We start from the raw sequence: 18,961 nt of genomic DNA, 5'->3' as shown, positions 1-18,961 counted from the left end.
ACTGGGCAGAGGCAGATGTTAAACCATGCCCTAAGTAACATAAAACACTTAAAATAACCTCTAAAGCACGATAACTGACAGGATACACATTGGTTGCATGGCTAGCTAGACTAGTCCCCAGTACACCCATGGACCTATGAGAACTACACGGGAAAGTGAGCTAGTCCACTGATCCCTTTCAGTCAGATATCTGGCAAATACAAACCGGTAGAAGAAAATGCAAAGAAAGCAAACACTTGATGCAGTGCAAGCAATCCATATACAGGTTTAAGTACACAAACTCAATAACGTAATGCAGATTTTTTTTTACAGTACAGAATACGGCTCAACCGTACAGATTTTCGCAGAATATCCAGATTTTAGACTCATATTTTTGGTTAGTTTTTCATAAAATTGTGGTTTTCTGGCAAATTAGCGGCAGATCATTAAAGACTTAAGTTAGAAAATAATGACAGACATTTGAGTTTCAGACTTCCTACCATTCAGAAAATTAATGCTAATGCAAAACCTGTTATTCTATCAACTTTCTAAGAACAATATTTAAAACACTGTCCCTATTTCGGGGCCTTTGTCATATTTTTGCTTATGGCTTTGTGCAGACTTCTTGCTCTGAGAGGTATGCAGTTTGTTTGTGTCTTTCGGCTTTTCCCGGTTAGGGGTCGCCAAAGCGGAACTCCGGTCCGCTAATGATTGACAGTTGATTTTTACGTACCGGCTTGCCAGGCCTGACGCACAACATAAAACAAATACGTGTTCAAATTTGTTTTTGGATGTTTTGCTTTTCGAGTCAGGAGAAAAGTATGCCAAACTCCAGATCATCCAAGCAACGGTGTAATACTGTTTCATAAACCCCCCCCCCCCCCCCCAATCTCCTTTATATGCTGTGTCATAGCTCACCACTGCAGACTTGTCAAAAAGTTCACGGTCTGCGTTTGTTTTGAAGTGCGGCATAATGACACAGAGGATTGTCTTGGTTTCGATACCACCGAGACCAAGCAATACTCCTTCCTAACCGAGGTCCGTTCTGCGGTTGCCCCTTCGAACAGGTACTTGCGATGCGAGTAGTTGGTTTACCTGGTAACCAGACTAATAAAATTAAAACGTGTCCCAGTAGCAATCTTGCATTTTGTTGCAGAACAGAAGGGGTTAAGCATCGCCTTTCTTTGTAAGTTCAGGGGCGGAGATCGAACTCCAACTGCTTCGTGCTGTGCTATCCCTACTGACGTCCTGCTACAGACATGGTTTAACTAGTTCGTAGGTTGTCCGTTGTCCACACAAGTAAAACAAAAAATAATTTGCAGCACATATCCCGCTTCTGTTTAGCTTGATAATAGAAAAGGCACCGGTTAGGGAACACATGTGGCGCTTCTTAAAGGAAAGCAGTGGGTTGCTTTTTGTAACTCTCCGGGCTACTTCTGCTTGGTGCAGTAAACTTGTTGAGGCTGTACTTTTGTGATCCGTTTGCAGATGTAAAATGCAGTTTTTTGTCTGGCAGACCTGCTCCCAGGCGGCGGTATGGCTCTGTTTATAGAGTCGCATTCCCAAGATCGGATCCCGCTCTAGCCGGGGGGCTTGTCAGTCCGCACCGAGCTAGTCTTGTTCTACATTTTGGATTAAGTTGCTACTTCTCCAAAGTTGTTTGGATTCCAGAAAGTAAACTGCTGCCTGGAAGCTGAATGAATCATGTTACACCGGGCACTTATAAATGATGTTGTTGTGTTGGGCTGTCTGATTTTCTATGGAGTTAGCCGCTGTGTGAAAGGTAAGCTGTGTTGGAGGGGCAGCCCGCTTAGCTGTTAAAGCAAAGGAGCACACTAAGTGCCAAGTGACTGACTTGTCCAGCAGCATGTTTTCATCAGTGCAGTCAGAAGCAGTCGTATACATAAACGTTTTAACACGTTTACTTTAAATGCTGTTTTATCTATTTGACTGGATCTTGACCGGTGTAAAGTGCATGGATCTTATGATAAATAACAGATGTCAGCAGTGTCTCTTGAATATCAACAGGTAGTGGAGTGGAAATGCAAGATATTTTGTTTGTAGAATTCAAAATATTTTGTTTTGCTGTACGTCCAGACAGTTAAATAATAAACACCGGCCTGCCTAACTCTGCCCTTTACTTTCATCAGCCAGCGTCAGGATGAGCTCTGCGTTCAGCCAGACACGATCATCCTTGCCATCGTACTTTTCAACTGGCTCTGATTTTACCTCCTATTTTTGCCATGCCCCTAGTAAAATGCTTGATTTTTCTGGTAAATTACTGAATATTGCAGCCAGTCTATAATGCTAGACATTACGTACTTGTATTTTATTAAAAATGAAAAAAAAAGTTTATTCAAATCCACTTCTGTACCTTCTTAAGTGAATGCGAGTAATATGTTTTATACATTGACCCCGATTTTAGACTTTTGTTCCCCTTCCCTTATTTATTCTCGAGTAAATAAGTCGAAAGATAAGCTTGCACATCAGATTGCTTGTGGCAGAATAGTGTTGCTAAGGATATTGTAATTAGATAGTCTTCCTTTTAAAGAAACTTCCATCCATCCATCAGTACTGAAATTGTTGCAATTTAGGCGTAGTGCTGTGATTTCTGGCCATCAGATTTATCTGTAATCCTCCTAGACATATTGACAAGACTCGTTTAATCTTAACTGTTTAAGGGGACATATGCTACTAAATAATTAAAGTAAGCATAAACAAAGCTCTATTATCACAAAGGGTATAGAGTCCACTACCTGAAAAATAAGAAAGTGCTCTTCTTTTGGACCCTCTGTGATCAGTCAAATGCCAGTACTGTGATTTGTAATATTCAGTATTGAAAATATTGAGACAAGTAAGGTTGTGTTTACTTTGAATGCTGGTAATAAGGGGTATATGTTTCTTGGCTTGCCTACAACAATTTTGTCATCCCTTTATGGAGAAAGGAGCGATGCATCAATTTAAGTTTAAACCATACCTCTGAACCTCTTTGCCCAAGAGTTAGGGACAAAGGCCCCAAATCAGGGTCAGTTTTCAAATATTATTCTAATTTGTTTAGAAAGTTAACAGGACAACATATTTTTCATCTGCATTTTCTGCAAAATAAGAAATATAAATTTAGTCATTTACCAGAAAATCTACAGTTTAGTACAATGCAAAACTAGGAGGCAAAGTCAGGGACAGTTGAGAGCTATGGTAAACCTTCCAAATTACAAAACACGAGCTACCCAGTAGGTTTTCAGGGAAGGTACAGCTGTAAGAATCTTTACTTTCCTGATGTTTTAGCATTCATTCAGATTCTTTTCAGTAAAACATTAAAAGTTAAAACAAAATAAGCAGATACTTTAAATCCAGAAAGAACAGTGCATAAGACAGATTCAAATATTTTTGCAGAGTGTTTCTTTTTCCCTGGATATCTTAGTGAAATGCAAATAATCTGCGAATTGTGTTTGAAGGCATAGTTCTTTTTATTATTGATTTTGCTGGGTAAGCCCCTCACGTTCCACTTATATTCTCTCGAGGCTTCATATTTTTCTTTAAGTGATAGTAGTATAAGAATTCTGTACTGAAATATGTGATATTGTAAATGATATACGGAAGAGTGTACACTTTTAAGTACAGTATAGAAACAGTATTCAGCAATTTTATATAAGATGAAAACACATTTATTTGATCAGTCTTATGGCTGCAGCAAAGCATGGAATCTCTTGACATAATTTGTTTTGTGTTGGAACTATAGAATGCAACATTTGGCATTTTAGAGGTTGGAAGCTTATACCATTATTGTTACACATAGCAAAAGTCATCTTAAGTTTGCAATGTCTTAATTAATTAAACCAGCAACATATCTGTTTAAAACTTTGTAGTACATTGAGTGCCCTTGTTATAACTGGAATCCATTCACTGTAACAGTTAATGCTCAGTTCCACCATGACAGCAGTTGTTATATTTTAAATACGCGATCAATGGAAACTGAAGTGGGAACCACTTGCTGTATACCTCTGACAATGTACAAGATCATCCTTGTGCTTATAATAAAGAGTAATGAGTGAGTGCTGGGAGTTAGTTACTGTTGTTAGTACTAGAGTGTGTCTGCTACATAAATTACATTTCCAGCAACCGTATGAACCTGTAACTTTGTTGTGTTTTGGTGTTTGTCTGTGATACCTTATGTAGTGGAACACTGTAACAATATAGTTTTTGCATTATGCAGTATGTATATCTGTAATATGATTAACCTTTCATGCCTACTACACATAGCAATTTAACATGACAGTCAGTATCAAACTGAAGACTCTGTCATGAGTCGGTGGCAGTTGCTTGTGGCAAGATCAGTTTAGGCCTAAAAGAAAGTGAGCTGACAGTTATCGCCATACACGATAGCAGTATGTCTTGGTTGACAAAGAGTTAACCTCACACTTTAATCCTTCCTGATAATGCCAAGAAATTAACCCTTGAGCTATTTGCACTTTTAGTGCATCTGAAATATTCAGAATCAATGTTTTCATTTAAATGAAAACTCCTTCCTGGAATTTATTCTTCTTTTCATTTTTTATTGTATTCTGAGCTGTTTTAATACAGTAAAGTTGGTCTATTTCATTTACATCTTAATATGTTGTCCCATTACATGGAGGTCATTGGGCTTGCCGTATTAAAAATCTTGCTTTACTGCTTGGAGCTTTTGTTCTTAGAATCTATTTCCAGTCCCCTTTATATGAGTTCTGCTAGATATAAGGAAATGAGGTGTCTTTTAACCCCTTTATAAATAGAATGGCAGTAGTGTGAGTCATAGGCATTTTACACAGTTTCTGGAACCTGACTATATTACATGTTTTGTCTGACTTTTACTCTGTTGTTCTCATGGCTGATCTCTGATCTATTCATAGAAATTGTCAACCCTCAACAAAATGAAGTAGCAAAACTGCAGTTTTTTATAAAGCTGTCCATTTGTAATCCTTCAAGTATTGTTATACCCTCGCCAGACTCTTCCCATGGTGCCAAACTATCATTATAAACAAGGAGATATTAACTGATGGCTCTTACTTCAAAGAACATTTTAACGGATGCACAAATTGATTCTACTATTCACCAATGTCTGCAGTGGGTTTTAAATGTAGGAGGAATGTGCTATATTTGGCTAAAAGCTTTTTACTTTATAATTTTATCAAGTTATCTGTGTCCTTACAGTATAATACAGTATAAAATAGGTGTAACCTTTTTGTCTTAAATTTGTTTTTTTTCTACTGAGGCACAAATGTGTTTAATGCATTGTGATTTTTTTTTTACTTCTGTGCATATTGCAGATTTCCCTATTTCTGTGGTACGTTGTGGAACAGTGGTGCAGTGGAAAGCATTGTTACCTCAAAGCAAGAGGTTACCCAGTTAATTTCTCAGTAGGAATGCTTTCTTTGCGGAGTCTGCATATTCTCCCTGTGTTCATGTCAGCTTCCTATGGGTGCTCTGGTTTCCTCCCACACTCCAAAGACATGCATGCAGTAGGTGGATTAGCGATTCTAAATTATCCATACGTGTGAGTGTACATGCAAGTGTGATGTGGAGATACAGCGACAGCACTAGCCACCTGACGGTGTAAACCTTGACTCTAGATGATTGTCTCTGTTGAAGTGACACCCTGACCCTATGTGAAAAATGGGGAAAAAGGGGTTGTGGATAGATGGATTATGTAGGTAGACAGAAATTCCTATGCCAAAGCATGTGAGAGATTATACTTAAAAAGTGCATGGGCTTTCCTTTGATTCCAAAGCAAGAAAATTGAAGTTTTATGAACTAGATTGTGGTACTTGATAACTATACTATACTATACTGAAACCATATTGTATGGAGAACAAAAAACTCATGATTTAGTTAATAGCAGGTGAGTGTGGACTTTCCGTTTAAGGTTAATGGGCAATTGTTTATATTAGGACACACCAGTGTGTGTATTAGCAAGCACTGCCCCTGGTGTGAGGTGGGCTGACCTTATAATGTCAGACATCTTTTTTTTAAGAAATAAATATTCATCTTATTAATATGAACAGTTTAATGCCCACCCCTGCATCCCTCTGTAAAGGACTGCAGGGCACTTATGTAAAGCAAGGGGGGGGGGGTGCAGCCTCCCTTTTGTATTAATATATATATATATATATATATATATATATATATATATATATAAAATCTATATAAAATCTATATTTTATATATATATATATATATATATATATATATAAAATATATATATATATAAAAAATATATCTATATCTGTGTAATATATATATATATATATATATATATATATATATATATACATACATACACACGACCTTTCAAAAGCCAAAAACACAGCGTCGATGGGACCAGATGGTGTCCCAGGCTGCGGCTTGCACGAACTACAGAATGAACTTACCCCCAACGTAAACACGCTGTTCAACCTAAGCCTCTCCACAGGCTACGTGCCCATAGAATGGCGCACAGCAACGGTTATTCCTCTCCACAAAGGATGGGCTACAACTGACCCTGCTATCTATCGCCTCATAAGCCTGACTAGCCTGGTCTGCAAGGTTATGGAGCGCATCATCATGGAACTCATTAACAAAGACATTGGGAACCTGCAAATACTTGACCTGACCCAGTTCAGCTTTGTTAAGGGCAGATCATGCCTACTAAACCCGACTGACTTCTTTGAGACAGTCACCAAGGCCATAGATGAGGGAAAGGTGGTTCACACAACCTACCTTGACCTTGCCAAGGCTTTCAACACCATTCCCCACTCGGGTATTTCAGAAAAACTCACCAGCCTGAACATAAACCTCTACGTCACGAGATGGGTTGCCAACTGGCTTACAGACAGAACTCACACGGTAAGAATAGCGGGCTCCAGGTCCGACTCTAGCCACAAGTGGTGTCCCGCAGGGCTCGCTCCTGGGACCCCTACTGTTTGGCATATACTTCTCAGAAGTACAGGCAAACACAGGAGGACAATGGCTAACCAAGTTTGCCGATGACTGCAAACTGGGAGCCACAACTTACTCTCCGGCTGACACGGACATCCTCCAAAAGGGCCTTATTGAGACGGACACCTGGTGTCAAAGTCATGGCCTCAAGCTAAATGCCAAAAAATGCATAGTCATCCCGTTTGGGAAAAACAAAACACCCACGAATTACCACATAGGTGCCAGCCCCCTTAATACAGAAGAGGTAATAAGAGATTTGGGGACCCGGGTAGATAGTAATCTCTCCTTTGACAATCATATTGCCAAAGTAGTTAGGAAATCCTTCTATGTGGCCCATCTAATTACTAAAGGGTTCGCATCTAGAAATAAAGAAGTTATAGTGCCTCTCTACTCGTCGGTCATTAGACCCATCATAGAGTACAATGCCCCATTTGGGATGTACCTCACAAGACACTTCCAACAGCTGGAAAGTCCACAGAAGTACCTCACCAAGAGAATTACTGGCCTCAAATATATGTCCTATGCAGCCCGACTGAAAAAACTCAGGCTGTACTCAGTGGCGTATTGCTTACTCAGAGGTGATCTCTGCCTGATTTACAAAGCCAGGTCCAACTCAGAATTGATGGACATGCTCCACCTAAAGAAATCCAAGTCACTATGAGCCACGCACTCTAGTGAGCTAAACCTCGCCACAACAATGAATAGAACATGCTGGAGGGATAGATTCCTGTCACAGAGACTCCCTATGCTTTGGAACAAAATTCCAAATTACATCAGGCAGAGCCCCTCACTAACATTCTTCAAGAGAAACCTTGACGAGTGGATGAGTAACAGAAAATACACCCCTGGGATCGCTTCATTGGCTCTGCTTGACAGATCAGTTAATTAATCAATGGGGCGGCGAAAGCCGACACACTCTGGCTAGGCTTATAAATGCCCTAGGGCAGATAGCCTAGTGCCTACCTATGAACCTATATATATATATATATGTGTGTGTGTGTGTGTGTGTAAAAAAATATATATATGTGTTTGTGTGTAATATATATATATATATAGGTTTCATATGTTCATAGGTTTATACTAGGCTATCTGCCCTAAGGCATTTATAAGCCTAGCCCAAATTTTTGTGGCTTACGCCACCCCTTATATGAAAAAATACTGTGCCCATTAGTTTGTTGTGCCTCTGTCCAGCAGTGACACAGAGATGATTCCCGGGGTAAACCTACGATCTTCCATCCACAGGTCTAGATTTCTCTTGAACAGAGTCAGCGAGGTGCTCTGCCTCACATGGACCGGGATTTTATTCCACAGCATAGGGAGTCTCTGAGTGATAAATCTATCCCTCCAGCACGCCCTATTTATATCTGTGCTAAGGTTTAAGTCGCTTGCTCTAGTGGTTTTGGTGGATTTGGATTTTTTGAGGTGGAGCATGTCCATTAATTCCGGGTTGGACATGGCCTTGTATGTCAGGCACATGTCACCTCTGAGCAGACGGTATGCGACTGAATAGAGCTGGAGTTTCTTCAATCTGGCAGCATATGACAGATTTTGGAGTCCCTTTATCCTTTTGGTGAGGAACTTTTGGGGTCTCTCCAATTGCTGCAGATGTCGGGTGAGATACATCCCGAATGGGGCATTGTACTCGATCATTGGTCTGATAAGTGAAGAGTACAGGGGAACAATAACCTCACTAGATCTGGATGTGAATCCCTTCATGATCAGGTGGGCAATGTAGAAGGTCTTTCTAATCACTTTAGCAATGTGAGTGTCAACGAAAGGCCACTGTCAACCTGGGTCCCCAGGTCCCTGATAACCTCTTTTGTGCTTAGTGGATTGCCACCTATATGGTAGCTTGGGGTTACCTTGTTTTTCCCGAAGGGTATGACTATACATTTTTTGGCGTTTAACTTCAGGCCATGGCTCTGGCACCAGCTATCTGTTTCCGTGAGTCCCTTCTGAAGGATATCCATGTCTGATGCACTTTCCACTATGGCACCCAGTTTGCAGTCGTCTGCAAACTTTGTCAGCCAAAGTCCTCCTATGTTGGCCTGTACTTCTGAGAAGTAGATGCCAAACAATAGGGGCCAAGGACCGACCTGTGGGACACCACTTGTGACCGGCTTGGAGTCTGACACAGCGCCAGCAACTCTAACCCTGTGGGTTCTGTCCTTAAGCCAGTTTGCAACCCATCTTGTGACATATGGGTTTACATTTAAGCTGGTAAGTTTTTCTACAATACCCGAGTGGGGTATTGTGTCGAAAGCCTTTGCAAGGTCAAGGTAGGCTGTATGGACTGCCTTTCCCTCATCAATGGCCTTGGTGACTGTTTCAAGAAGTCAACCAAGTTCAAAAGGCATGATCTTCCCTTGACAAAGCCAAACTGGGTCGGGTCCAATGTCTGCAAGTCCCCTATATCTTTGTTTATGAGCTCCATTATGATCCTCTCCATAGCTTTGCAGACTAGACTTGTTAAGCTTATGGGGCTGTAATTACCAGGGTCCGTGAGGCGCCGCCTTTGTGGAGTGGGACAACAGTTGCCGTCGCCACTCCTTGGGCACGTATCCTGTGGTAAGGCTGAGATTAAACAGCTGCCTTATGTGCGGGTTTAATTCCTCATTTAGCTCGTGTAGCACACAGCCGGGACACCATCCGTCCCATTGATGCTGTGTTTTTAGCTTTAGAGAGAGCAGCTTTCACCTGCGCATTTGAGATGTCTGGGAGGCTACACTCGGCTGGGATAGTTATCTCTCCTTTAGGGGAGAGGGGTGAAGTTTGCACTGAACCTGTCTGCCAGTATGTTGGCAATGTCTGTGGGTTCAGTGATTTTTATCATTTTGGACTAATTCTGAGCATATCTGGGAGTTTCCACCCAGGTTCCTAACATAGCTGAAAAAGGCCTTATGATTGTCCTTTGAATCCATGGCAATTTTTCTCTCAAAATTGGCCTTAGTTGATTTTATGAGTGCTCGTATTTTTTACTAATAATGATCAGGGGTGACTTCCTTTTATGGATTTTGTTCTATCATGTAATAGCTTTCTCCTCTTATTGTAAAGTTTGTTAATGGCTGGGGTCCACCAGACTGGACGCTTGCCCTTTGTGGAAAGAGTCTTGGTTTTATTTGGGATTGCCTGATCCATGCAGTCCTGGAGGTGTTCATAGAAGGCATTTGTAAGGGCTTCCAGCTTGGGTTGTGGTTTCCACTGGCTCAGGGGCCTTGAAGGATACCACACCAGTCTTGAGTAGTGTGAAGTTTGCTTTAGAGAAGTTCTTCACTATGGTCTTTTTGTTTGGGGTGGGGTGGGATGTGGATTTCCAGTGAGATTAGTTTATGATCAGATCTCACCAATGAGGGATATACTTCGGTGTGGAGCATTTTGTCCCCATGTTTGTGACAATGAGATCTAGTATATTTTCTCCTCTCGTGGGAACAGTGACTAGCTGTTCCATGGCATTTGAATTTATGAACTCCAGGAACCGTTGGGCTAGAAAGTTAGGGCTTGAGTAATGTTCCCAGTCTATATTCGGGTAGTTGAAGTCACCCAATATGATGGTGTTTGGAGATACATTTATACCCTCCAGTGTCTTCAGGAAGGCTGTGTGGGGTTCCTGAGTTTGAGAGGGTGGCCTGTAGCATGCTACAATTTGTAGAGCAGTTTTGCCTATGGTTAGTTGCACCTTGATGGTTTCCAAGCTTCGGCGTTGCCACCAACCTGGAGGTGTGGGTATCCTTTATGAATATGGATACACCCTCCTTTTGTGGTGTGGTCCGGGTTTTGGGGCTGGAACGCATGATATGAGGTAAAACCTAATAGTGCCGGGTGCTCTCAGGAGCCTTGAACCAGGTTTCAGTTACAGCACAGACATCGATGTTCTCCATACTGAGAAGGGCCTCGAGTGCGTGCATTTTGAGATTTAGACTTCTGGCATTGAGCAGCATTACCCTCAGTTTCTTCCCATTTTTGTTTTCTAGGGTGGTAGGTTTAGAATTTGAGCCTTGCCTAAAAAGGCACTATGGGGTGGCAAGAGCCTTAGCCAATATCCGGAATCCCAGGGTGACAGGTGCAAGCCGTCCCTTGCAGCAGCGTGGCTTGTCAAGCATGTCATCCCAGGCAGACAGACACTGGATCCCCTTTGAATGACACCAGACATTAAGCCAATTGTTAAAGCTGATCATCTTGTCTCTATATTGTGGCATCATTCTTGGTGAAGGAAGGATACTGCTCAGGGTTAGGGTCATACCTGCCTGGGCTACATAATCAGAGAGCTCCTCTATGTCTCTTTTCATGTAGTCCAGGGAGGTGCCTCAGGTCGCTCACACCAGCATGGACAATGACTGTGTCATATTTGTACTTGCCGTGGCGTGACCTCAGTGCTTGTGTTATGTGGCGGATTCTAGCGCCCGATAGGCAGCTTACTGTGACCCTCTCCTTGTTCAGCCTGGTGAGTGGGACGTCAGTGTGTCTGACTATGGAGTCACCTATGACAAGTATGTTTGGTGGTGTATTTGGCCTTAAGGGCTGTGACTGCTTTGCACACTGCTTTTGTGGTTTATGTGTTGCTTGTGGGGTGTCTTGAGGTAGCAGTTGTTTGGGTGTCTGCTTTGGAGGCCTCTGCTGTTTAGGTAAATTTTTACTCAGAGCCTCCTAGTATGTCTTTGTGTGTTTATGTGTTTGATTCAGTGGAGTGGTAGCATTATGTGAGGCTGGTTTTGTGGTGTGTGTAGTTGCCTTCTCCTCCTGTCTGGTCTTGCCAGTCATGAGTTGAGAGAGCTCAGCCTCCAGTTTGGCTAAATAGCTGCATCTCTCGCAAGTATTTGTGTTATGTGGGAGGAGGAGAGGGTTGTCTGTGTACATGAGGCAGTTATAACATTGCCTCAAGATTCCCAGATTCACCAGCTGGACCGAGAGAAGATTGACAACTGACCTTTGGACATGCTAGAATAATATTGGGAATTCCTTAATTGAAAACAAGGGCCAGTGGGGAGTGAGGGTGTAGTGCTTTTAATTTTAGTGCTGACTTATATAATTGCTTTAGTGAGCAAGTGCCAGGTAACTTGAGTGCAATGTGTTACAAGTAACTAAATGCAAAACGACAAACAGTAACTTTCTTTCAAGTGAAACAAGGAAATAAGTACAGTAAGCAATGCAGATATCACTAGTGATCCACAGAAGCTGAGAAGTTGCGATTAGGTGGAATTAGCTTCCAGGGAAATAACAAGCAAACAAACAACAAGCATATAAACAAAGCTAGATTCAGCAGGCCTGGATCTAGTCTATGCTAGAGCAAACAAGGTGAACCAATTTCAGTAAGATACAGTTCAAATATTCAGGCACTATAAACCTTTAACCAGAAATTCCCAGCTCAGAAGGGCAGAGTCCAGCCTCTTCTCCCACAAGAGTGCAGACCACGAACCTTCTTAATGTAAAATAACTGGCCTGAAGCCCAAGTGCCTAAACCAGAACTAATACACTTGGACACTGGGCTCTCAATCAGCAGTTCCCAACTTAGAAGGATGAAAGCTACCTGTCCTGCCACCACAGTGCTTGCCACAAACCTTCCTAATGTAAAACAACTGGTCTGAAGCCCAAGTGCTTCATCCAAAAGACTTGAATGATAGCTACACTTTAATCAAGTTACAACCAAGCAGTAATAAATACCATTGAATACTTTACAGAATGTCTGGATTAGTGCTCAAGTTACACAAACAAAGCTAGATCCAGCAGGCCCGAATCCAGTCTATGCCACAGCAAACAAGGCGCACCAACTTCAGTAAGAAACAGTTCAGATATGCATGCACTATAAGCCTTTAACTAGAAATTCCCAGCTCAGAAGGGCAGAGTCCAGCCTCTCCTCCCACAAGAGTGCAGACCACGAACCCTCTTAATGTAAAATAACTGGCTTGAAAGCCCAAGTGCTTAAACCAGAATTAATACACTTTTAGAATAACAGACACTGAGCCCTCAATCAGCAGTTCTCAACCTAGAAGGATGTAAGCTACCTGTTCTGCCACAACAGTGCAGACCACAAACCCTCTCAGTGCAAAACAACTAACTGGTCCGAAGCCCAAGTGTTTAAACCAAAAGGCTTAGAATGAGTTACACCAAGCAGTAATAAATACAATTGAGTATTTTAAGATGATGCAAAAGTAAAAGAAGTAGGTAAAACACAAGTACAGTAAAAGCAGATGAAATTTTTTTTTTTTTTTTTTTCCTGAACAAGTGCTGAGATCAAAGAAACAGATTTGAGTGCTGAAACTAGAAAACTGGCTAGTTATAAGAAAAAAAAACAAGCTAGAAGGCTTCCTCAAACACAGAAGGGCTTGGGGCTCAGAAGCCTACAAATAGTCTGTACCACTTAACAAGAAAGGCAGGAAATAAGCTTAATTTTTTTTTCTATTTCCCAGATGCTCTCTTTGTACACAGTAGGAGTGCCTGAAATCAGAATATGATCTCACTGTACTCAGTTGAGTGAGCAAATGAGATGGGCCCAGAGGCAGGCTGAGGGCTGGCAGTTTCAATGCCACTAAGATTAACACCAAAACAAAAAGCGGTGGGTGGGAATAACTGAAGAGCAGAATTACTTCAGTTAATATTCCTTCAACACTCAAATTAAATACTGTATTTTTTAAAAAAAAAAGAGCAGATAAAGGTACTTAAATTCTCTTATACGTCCAGTTGAATATAACCAAGTTCTTAGCTGGCCAAGCTGAAGTTTTAAAGCAGGAATTATTTCACATGCACCAGTTTAAATATGCAAGGACAGGAAATCAAAGAATGTGGCTACCCCCACACCTGTAATTACTAGCAAATAACAAAATTCAGCCAACACTAGCTTCAGTTCAAGTTACTGAAGAGCAGAATAACTTCAGTTAAAAATTCCTTCAACACTCAAATTAAATACTGTATTTTTAAAAAAAAAGAGCAGATAAAGGTACTTAAATTCTCTTATACGTCCAGTTGAATATAACCAAGTTCTTAGCTGGCCAAGCTGAAGTTTTAAAGCAGGAATTATTTCACATGCACCAGTTTAAATATGCAAGGACAGGAAATCAAAGAATGTGGCTACCCCAAACCTGTAATTACTAGCAAATAACAAAATTCAGCCAACACTAGCTTCAGTTCAAGTTACTGAAGAGAAGAATAACTTCAGTTAAAAATTCCTTCAACACTCAAATTAAATACTGTATTTAAAAAAAAAGAGCAGATAAAGGTACTTAAATTCTCTTATACGTCCAGTTGAATATAACCAAGTTCTTAGCTGGCCAAGCTGAAGTTTTAAAGCAGGAATTATTTCACATGCACCAGTTTAAATATGCAAGGACAGGAAATCAAAGAATGTGGCTACCCCCACACCTGTAATTACTAGCAAATAACAAAATTCAGCCAGCACTAGCTTCAGTTCAAGTTACTGAAGAGCAGAATAACTTCAGTTAAAAATTCCTTCAACACTCAAATTAAATATTGTATTTCTTTTTAAAAAAAGAGCAGATAAAGGTACTTAAATTCTCTTATACGTCCAGTTGAATATAACCAAGTTCTTAGCTGGCCAAGCTGAAGTTTTAAAGCAGGAATTATTTCACATGCACCAGTTTAAATATGCAAGGACAGGAAATCAAAGAATGTGGCTACCCCCACACCTGTAATTACTAGCAAATAACAAAATTCAGCCAACACTAGCTTCAGTTCAAGTTACTGAAGAGCAGAATAACTTCAGTTAAAAATTCCTTCAACACTCAAATTAAATACTGTATTTTTAAAAAAAAGAGCAGATAAAGGTACTTAAATTCTCTTATACGTCCAGTTGAATATAACCAAGTTCTTAGCTGGCCAAGCTGAAGTTTTAAAGCAGGAATTATTTCACATGCACCAGTTTAAATATGCAAGGACAGGAAATCAAAGAATGTGGCTACCCCCACACCTGTAATTACTAGCAAATAACAAAATTCAGCCAACACTAGCTTCAGTTCAAGTTACTGAAGAGAAGAATAACTTCAGTTAAAATTCCTTCAACACTCAATTTAAATACTGTATTTTAAAAAAAAGAGCAGATAAAGGTACTTAAATTCTCTTATACGTCCAGTTGAATATAACCAAGTTCTTAGCTGGCCAAGCTGAAGTTTTAAAGCAGGAATTATTTCACATGCACCAGTTTAAATATGCAAGGACAGGAAATCAAAGAATGTGGCTACCCACACCTGTAATTACTAGCAAGTGTGTGTGTAATATATATATATATATATATATATATATATATATATATATATATATATATATATATAAAATATATATAGGTGTGTGTGTAATATATATATATATATATATATATATATATATATATATATATATATATATAGGTGTGTGTGTAATATATAGATATGTGTGTGTGTGTGTATGTGTGTGTGTGTGTGTGTAATATTTATTTATATATATATATATAGCGTGTAATTATATATATATATATATATATATATATATATATATATATATACATATATATATACACACCTGCTAGCCTTGAAGGCTTCTTATCCTGGTGTTCTTCCACATACTCACAAGAAACCCTTATTCTGGGGGACTTAAACTTAGATTAGTTCACCTGTATATCAGAACCACCAAGTAGTCTAATAAATCTCCATGTCTACCAGCAGCTAGTCCAAATTCCAACTAGATGTGATAAAAAATCTAAAATGGAATCCATCCTTGACTGGGTCCTAACTACAACCCCACATTGTACCCTCACACAAGCAGTCACCCAGACACCTTAAGTGACCACAACATAATATACTTTATATGTAGTAGAACAAGCATATGCAAAACCACTAACTAAATATCCACTAGAAACACAAAAATATTCTCTCCTGAGGTCCTCAACACTTTACTCTGTAACTGTGACTGGACCCCCCCAAAAAAACCCTCCCACTTGACCAGGCTGTAGCATATTTCAACAAAACATTTCTACAACACCTAGACACTGTCGCTCCATTGCGCAAAATAAAGGTTAGAACCTCTACAAACATCTGGCTCAGTAAAGAAACCAAACAAATCCTCCAGAGAGACTGCCTGGCTTTACTATCAAAAAAACAAAGAAACACAAAGCCTGACTAAGTACCAAGAACTGTGCAACCGTGCAAAAAATGCATTAGGCTGGACAAAAATTCATACTGCACAACATTACAAACTAAATACCAACACAACTCGCAAAAATTTTGGAAAATTGTAAACCAGCTACTAAAATCCACCCAAAAGGCTATATATATATATATATATATATTGGTATCACAGGACAGTTCCTTCCTCACTATCCCCCCCAACACAAATAACACTAATACAAGCTTTACCCTCAAAACAGTTTCTGCCACTTCAATCAAAAGCATGCTCTCCAAACTAAAAACCTCATCAACAGCAGCCGACCTACTCCCCAGCTATTTCTTGAAACTCACAGCAGATGCTATTGCTATCCCAGTCTCCACTCTCATAAACAGATCAATTGTTGAAAACTATGTGCCCAAACTCTGGAAAATATCCTATGTTACAACCATACATAAAGGCGGGACCTCCACTGAACTTAATAACTACAGACCCATTGCTTTACTCTCCCCCCTGGCCAAAATCCTAGAAAAATGCGTCCATACCCAGATGCTAAACTATCTCCTAGACAGCAACATCCTGTCACCTACTCAGCATGGTTTCAGATCTGCCCATAGTACCACTACAGCCCTTCTCTGCTTCACAGACACCGTAAACCGTCTCAGAAATGAAGGCCTACAAGTGTCAACTCTTTTTCTGGATATGTCCAAAGCATTTGACACAGTCTCACACCAAATCCTGCTAAACAAACTAAACCAATATCATATATCAAATTCCACTCTTACCTGGTTCCAAAGCTACTTAACTGATGGATACCAAGCTGTGAAATGGGGAAATTCTCTCTCTCTCCTCAGCTTCCCATAACTATAGGAGTCCCACAGGGGTCTGTCTTAGGACCAGTACTATCCACAGTCTTCACAAATGACCTCCATACCTCCACACAGCATGCATCTATAATTCAGTATGCAGATGACACTACCTTAGTCTGTGCTGCACAAAACATTCCCACCCTCCTGCAAACAACTCAACTAGCATTCTCTGACGTTGAAAACTAACTTACCAAAGCCCAGCTTATCCTCAGTCCAAAGAAAACACAGTTTATGATTATAACCAGTTCTAACAAAAACAGTAACAGTCAATTCACTATCTACTCCACAAATGCTACTCCAATTGCTCCAGTGGCACAGGCTAAGCTATTGGGAATAACCATAGACTCCCACCTAAAATTTGATAGTCATCTCAACTTAACTATTAAAAAAGTACATGCCAAACTGGGGTCACTCTACCGTATCAAACCATTTCTTACCAACAACACAAGATCAGCCATTGCTCGCTCCCAACTTCTGTCCACCCGACTCTATGCATCTGCCATTCTGACTAATCTCAACAAAACTGAACTAAGCAAAATGGAAGCCTGCTATAACAGAATTGCCTGCTTTGCTGCAAATTGCTCATATAGAACTCATCACTGTGCTGCTTTGAGACCGCTCCACTGGCTTGAACTGCCCAACCTCCTAACCTACAATCAGATCTGCCACTGTCATTCTATCTATTACCTCCCCAGTAAGTGTCCTGCCCTCAAAAACCTAACATCACTCAGCCAAAAGGCCTCTTAAATCATCAAGCAAACTACTACTAGAAGTCACCAACAGCTACAATAGCTTTGGAGATGCGCTATATAGTAGTTCAGTGGCTAAAAAATGGAACTCTGTCCCTACTAGCATTCAAATCACATCATCCAAAGCCTCCTTTAAAGACCTCATCAGGCAACATCTCAAGCAAAGTTGGCAGTGCCATGATTGCTCCCCAGGTTAGTGAAAGTGGATAACATATACGACCCAATCCTCCAAAGGCAGACGTCCTGTATGGTGGACCCCAGCCATAAACAAACTATACAATAGAAGGAGGAAGCTACTAAATGATAGAGCAAAATCCCAAAAAGGGAAGGCATCACTGATCAGTATTAGCAAAAAACTACGGGCACTCATAAAATTGTCTAAGGCCAGCTTTGAGAGAAAAATTTCACAGGACACTAAGGATAATCACAAGGCTTTCTTTAGTTATGTTAGGAACCTGGGTGGTAATTCCCAGATATGCTCAGAATTAGTCCAAAATGACAAAAAATACACTGAACCCACAGACTTTGCCAACATCGTAGCTGACAGGTTCAGCGGCAAACTTCTACCCCCCCACCAAAAGGGCAAATATCTATCCCAGCAGAGTGCTACCCCCCTGACATCTCAGATGCTCAGGTAAGAGCCGCCCTCTCCAAAGCAAAAAACACAGCATCAATGGGACCAGACGGTGTTCCGAGCTGCGTCCTACATGAACTCCAAGAAGAGCTAAACCCAAACATAAAACTACTGTTCAATCACAGCCTTACTACAGGATATGTGCCCAAAGAGTGACGTACAGCAACAGTGGTCCATCTCCATAAAGGTGGTGCCTCAACGGATCCTGGAAACGCCCCATAAGCCTGACTAGCTTGGTCTGCAAAGCTATGGAAAGGATCATCATGGACCTCATAAATAAAGATATTGGGGACCTACTGACACTGGATCCTACCCAGTTCGGCTTTGTTAAGGGCAGATCCTGCCTCTTAAACCTGGTTGATTTCTTTGAAACAGTCACCAAGGCCATTGACGACGGGAAGGTGGTCCACACAGCCTTCCTGGACCTCACAAAAGCCTTCGATACAATACCCCACTCGGGCATTATAGATAAGCTCACCAGCTTAAATATAAACCCCTATGTCACTAGATGGATTGCAAACTGGCTCAAGGACAGAACCCACATGGTTAGAATTGCTGGAGCCATGTCAGACTCCAAACCAGTTACAAGTGGTGTTCCACAAGGCTCAGTCCTGGGACCACTCTTGTTCGGTATATATTTCTCGGAGGTACAGGCCAACACAGAAGGACTGTGGCTGACCAAGTTCACAGAT

General features: G+C 40.7%; 1 protein-coding gene across 1 annotated transcript in view; it reads left to right on the top strand.

Annotated features, from left to right (window-relative positions):
- Nucleotides 1-1,026: 1,026 nt before the first annotated feature.
- ITGB5 (integrin subunit beta 5) overlaps nucleotides 1,027-18,961 on the top strand; it is a 1,724,339-nt gene continuing 1,706,404 nt past the window's right edge. The window contains exon 1 of the mRNA XM_044074928.1: nucleotides 1,027-1,762. Coding sequence (XP_043930863.1) covers nucleotides 1,684-1,762 — 79 coding nt within the window. The 5' untranslated portion in view covers nucleotides 1,027-1,683. The remainder of the gene's footprint in view (nucleotides 1,763-18,961) is intronic.

This window comes from Protopterus annectens, chromosome 6.part0 (assembly GCF_019279795.1).
Source record: "Protopterus annectens isolate FY-2018-M chromosome 6.part0, PAN1.0, whole genome shotgun sequence".
Classification (NCBI taxonomy): domain Eukaryota; kingdom Metazoa; phylum Chordata; order Ceratodontiformes; family Protopteridae; genus Protopterus; species Protopterus annectens.
Note: the sequence above shows the minus strand (reverse complement) of the source record. Positions and strands in the feature narration are given on the sequence as shown.